A 4,324-nucleotide genomic window follows, 5' to 3' on the forward strand; every position below is an offset into this window, starting at 1 on the left:
CTCATAATATGGTAAACATTTAATATCATAATTTTTTTAAAGTTGTATAAATCTAATTAGTTAAGCTCAAAATTGTAAATTTAACCATGTTAAATTTTTTTAAATCGTAAATTTGAAGTGTGGAGTTAAAATGTTAGCTTATCCTAAGTATGACCAGCACTAAAATCTTTATAAATGATGTTTCTTGAATATGAAATCAATGAGAATAAAATTTGCAAATTCATATTTGTTTTATTTTTTGAACATATACATATTTATTCTCATTTCCATTTACCTTTTACTGAATAATCTAATTTTAATTTAATTTATTACAATGATTCGGGCTGCAAAGAGGATCGAGACCGAGGATGGAAGGATTGCTTGCGGTAAGTGACTGAGTGGTTAAACATCAAACTAATTATAATTATTATATATTTAATGAGTAGTTAATCCAATCTTTATCATGATAATTAATAATAATGCTTAATTTCATCTGCAGGTAATATTGTGCTGATTGATTGAAGATATCATCTAGGGTTTATGCTTTCAAGTTTCAACCTAAACAATTTCAGACTTTTTTGGCCTTCTTTCTTTGGGTATTGCTAAATAATGAAGTATTAAATGCATTTAAGACAAATATATGTGATTTTTTTTGTCACATTTATAGTTGAGTAGTTCATATGATTGTTTTGTGAGGACTACAAAATATTTTAATTGGAGTTGTAGAACAACCAAGATGATTTGATAGACCAAAACATTGAAATGCAAACGTCTAATAATTATGATTTAAGGTTATTGATAAGAGTTGTTTAAAAAAATAAATATTTCAAATTTTCTCAAATGAAACTGAGGACCATTGAGTAATTCTTAATTCTCGTTGGAATAGTTACTTTTCGTGTTCTAGATCATATAATATAGAAAGAAAGAAAAGTATATTACTTCTTGTATTCACAAAAAGGTAAACTTACTTTTATTAGAACAACTAAATAAGTACACAATTATTATTCTAATAAAAACTCATTGACAAAATCACAATCCAATTTCTACTAAAAAAATACAATAAATTTAATTCAATTCTTACTTAAAAAATATAATAAATTAAAATTAAGAACAGTCTGATAATGATAACGCGTTAACTCCTTAGGATCAACTTATTTATGTATTAAATATAGAAGAGTGATAAGGGAAGGGAATGATGTGTCACTAAATCCTGGTTGGAAAATGATAAAAGGTGAAGAAAGAGAGAAGAGAGAGAAATTGTGTTATTTTTTTTTGGCTAATTAAATTGTGCCATATCATTCTCTCTCTCATTCCCTCTCTCAAATTCTCTCTCCCAATTATTTCTCTTAAATATATTAAATAAAAATCAGGAGAGGTCTCAAGTTCAACTATGCTCCTAAATTTATGTTTATTTTTTACATATATATTTATAATAATTTTTGATAAAAATCTCATTTTGAATGCAAGTTAATTCAAATATACTAGTTCAATATATAATTTTTAATATGTTTAACAAGTATTTTCTCTTAATATGACTGGTTACATTATATATAGTATTTTATTTTAATAAATCATATAACAAAAGAAAAAAATTGTAACTCAGTTTCATTCTCTAGAAATATAAAATGACATTTTTTACATCTGAGGACACTTCATTTCTCTTAGTCTCCTTCTAGATAAGAAAGATTAAAATGTTTGATTTTTTTTCTAACAAAGTGGATTACACTAATCTTGAGTTGCCTAAGGAAATGGAAAACAATCAGAAATGGGTCTTAAGGTGGCACTAAATTCAGTTTTCAAACACGATTTCATCTATCAATACGATAATATCTATAGACATTACAATCAATTGCAGTTAAAGGTTGTTGTAGGGTTCGAGAATCTGGAATTCATGCTGGGAAATAGTTTTCAGTAACGTCGAATAGACTGGTAGAATATTGAATGTAGAGAAAGTTGAGACCAATCACGATCCCAAACCCCATAGCCGACGATAAGGTTATCACATAAACCACTTCAACATTAAGCTAAAACAAGATTTAAGAAGAAGAAACATCAAAATAATTTCCCATTTTGCATAAAAAAAATGATAACTTACCACATAATACAAGTACAGAAGAATTATAGCCACAAATCCCCACTCAAGAATTGTGTATTTCCATATATACTCCTTGATAGCTGCTGGCAATTTAGAACATGTTATGAACTTATGACTTTAGATTTCCATAAAAAAAAGAAGTTAATGGTTTCATCCATACCTAGAGAAACTGCAAGAATTGATGCTAAAAGGCCCAATACAACAGAGAATGGTGCGGCTACAATGATCACTTTCGCTTGCATGTCATGAATCTACAAGAAAATGAAAACCGAAAGTAATGGATAATATATATATATATATCTAAAACAAGGAAATGTCCTACCTAAGATATGAATTTCCATACCATTAGCAGCTCGAGGAAGAAGAAATACCACATCGTACTGGATATGAAAATTAACATAAATTCCTGCCAGGCACTGCATATATAAGGACCAAGAAGTTCAATAAAAATTACTTAACAAACCAGAATGAAGAAAACAGGGCCACAAAACCAAACTAAAATATACAGGCCATGCCATATGTTGGCTATAGAGTTAATCAATACAACCAAAATTAACAAAGAAAATGCCAAAGTACTCAAAAATGGCCTCCAAATTCTAGGGCAAGGTCTCAACTGAGATCAACTTGAAGTTGGATTTCCTTGTGGGTGCATCACAATGCTAAGGAGACTAATTCCCTTCTCTTAGAGATGGGTTTGGACTAAAAATGTCAAACTAAGTCATGTTAGACATTATCTCATCCAAATATAGCTACAGCTCTAATTTGAAAAAAGTGTTTTCAAATGGTAAGATGCAAGTCTCTCTCAGTGTCTCAGTGTTAGATTTAGCAATCTTTGCTTTCTTTTTGTCTTTTTCCATCTATATCTCAATTTAGTCCTAAAAATTTGCTCTTCTGGCTAAAAAAAAACAAAATTCCTTTAGCTTACAACAGAGCAAACTGATTCCTATAATATAACTTTAAAGATTTTCAGCCACTGGAATCATAAATCTATCAACATATACCTCATCTTTCTTGAATACAAGTATTGTTGATTAGTCTCGTGTGCATTATTTCTTCGATTATGAATAGGTTGTTGAAGCAAATTCATTGTTAAGTTAGAAACCTCTTTACCACAAACATCACACATCCTGTTTCCCTTCATGTTAAACCACTTAACTAAACATTCTTCATGTACAAGTCTAAGAGCACCTTTACAGCTGCATCCCATCCTTAATGTATTTCCTTCTTCACAAACACCAAAGCATATTCTACACACTGATTCTTCCTCTTTCGAAATCTCTTCACCTACTTTTTCATCTTCTTTAATTTGAATTGGGTTTATATGATTTGGGTTTCCACATAAAGAATGACTAGCAGAAGACACAGATCTAACTTTGAGAAGATCTTGGCAAATAAGATAGGAAGAACTCGAATCTAAGACTTGATTTGATGTCATCTGCAAAACAAAGATGGGACTGGCTTTTAAATTCTGCTAAAACTAAGACAGATGAAAACACAAAAAAGAGACCTGGTTTGCGGTTGGATCCACAGGAATACACCTGAAAGGACTTTCTTGAGGTTTCATTAGGTCTGAGTTCAGTAGTAGAGATATGGGTTTTCTCACATCCAGATAGCAGAAACTTTCTCCAAAGGATTACTGATTTTTGGTAATGTAATTACCTATATTTAGTGTATGGGTATTGGGTTGAATTAGTAATCCTACTTTTACTCAGAAAATCATGATTAAAATGATTACTTTGGCTTGTTCTTTCACTAATCCAAAGTATATGTTAAAGAAGAAATTGTTAAGACAAATTTAAATTTAGTGCCTGTTTGAATTAACTTTTATAAAACAAATTTAGTGGTCAAAAGTCTTTACTAATAAAATTAAGATATACATGATGAAGCAAAAGTGCCTATTTTTATTGTCTTCATCAATTTATATAACTATTTATTCCCATAAAAGAATTTACATGTTAATATATGTTATTATTAGTTAGAAAATTAATCATTAATGATATTAATAAACGATATTATTACTTTAACGTATAGGTTGAATCGATACACAAATAATAAAGAGATATACCTATATTAATAGATATCTATCTATTTGAATAAAGATAAAGATAAAAATAAAAATAAAGATAAAGATCTATATTTTAATTCATTATTTTTTTTTAGGGAAGATTAAGGGCTTGTTCAGATTGGGGTTTTTTTAAAAACCTATAGGGAGAAAATAATAATGATTGGTGATAATTTTGAGAAAGTGAT

The 4,324-nt window shown here is 29.0% G+C and overlaps 1 protein-coding gene across 1 annotated transcript; it reads right to left on the reverse strand.

The window, feature by feature from the left end:
- Positions 1 to 1,666: 1,666 nt before the first annotated feature.
- Positions 1,667 to 3,814, reverse strand: LOC124936751 (E3 ubiquitin-protein ligase MARCHF8-like). The gene is made up of 6 exons (XM_047477271.1): positions 3,582 to 3,814; positions 3,076 to 3,509; positions 2,418 to 2,490; positions 2,235 to 2,325; positions 2,075 to 2,154; positions 1,667 to 2,003 (listed from the first exon to the last, which is right to left on the reverse strand). The coding sequence occupies exons 1-6, from the start codon at positions 3,636 to 3,638 to the stop codon at positions 1,869 to 1,871; spliced, it is 870 nt and encodes a 289-aa protein (XP_047333227.1). The 5' UTR covers positions 3,639 to 3,814; the 3' UTR covers positions 1,667 to 1,868.
- Between the last annotated feature and the right edge of the window lie 510 nt (positions 3,815 to 4,324).

This window comes from Impatiens glandulifera, chromosome 4, assembly GCF_907164915.1.
Source record: "Impatiens glandulifera chromosome 4, dImpGla2.1, whole genome shotgun sequence".
In the NCBI taxonomy this organism is placed as follows: Eukaryota; Viridiplantae; Streptophyta; class Magnoliopsida; order Ericales; family Balsaminaceae; genus Impatiens; species Impatiens glandulifera.

Excerpts from the sequence above, each read along its gene's own strand:
- LOC124936751 (XM_047477271.1), bottom strand. The coding sequence starts at position 3,638 with ATGAAACCTCAAGAAAGTCCTTTCAGGTGTATTCCTGTGGATCCAACC. Across the intron at positions 2,155-2,234 it reads AATTCTTGCAGTTTCTCTAG|CTATCAAGGAGTATATATGG; the intron begins GTATGGATGAAA and ends AATTGCCAGCAG. Across the intron at positions 2,004-2,074 it reads TTCTGTACTTGTATTATGTG|CTTAATGTTGAAGTGGTTTA; the intron begins GTAAGTTATCAT and ends ATCTTGTTTTAG.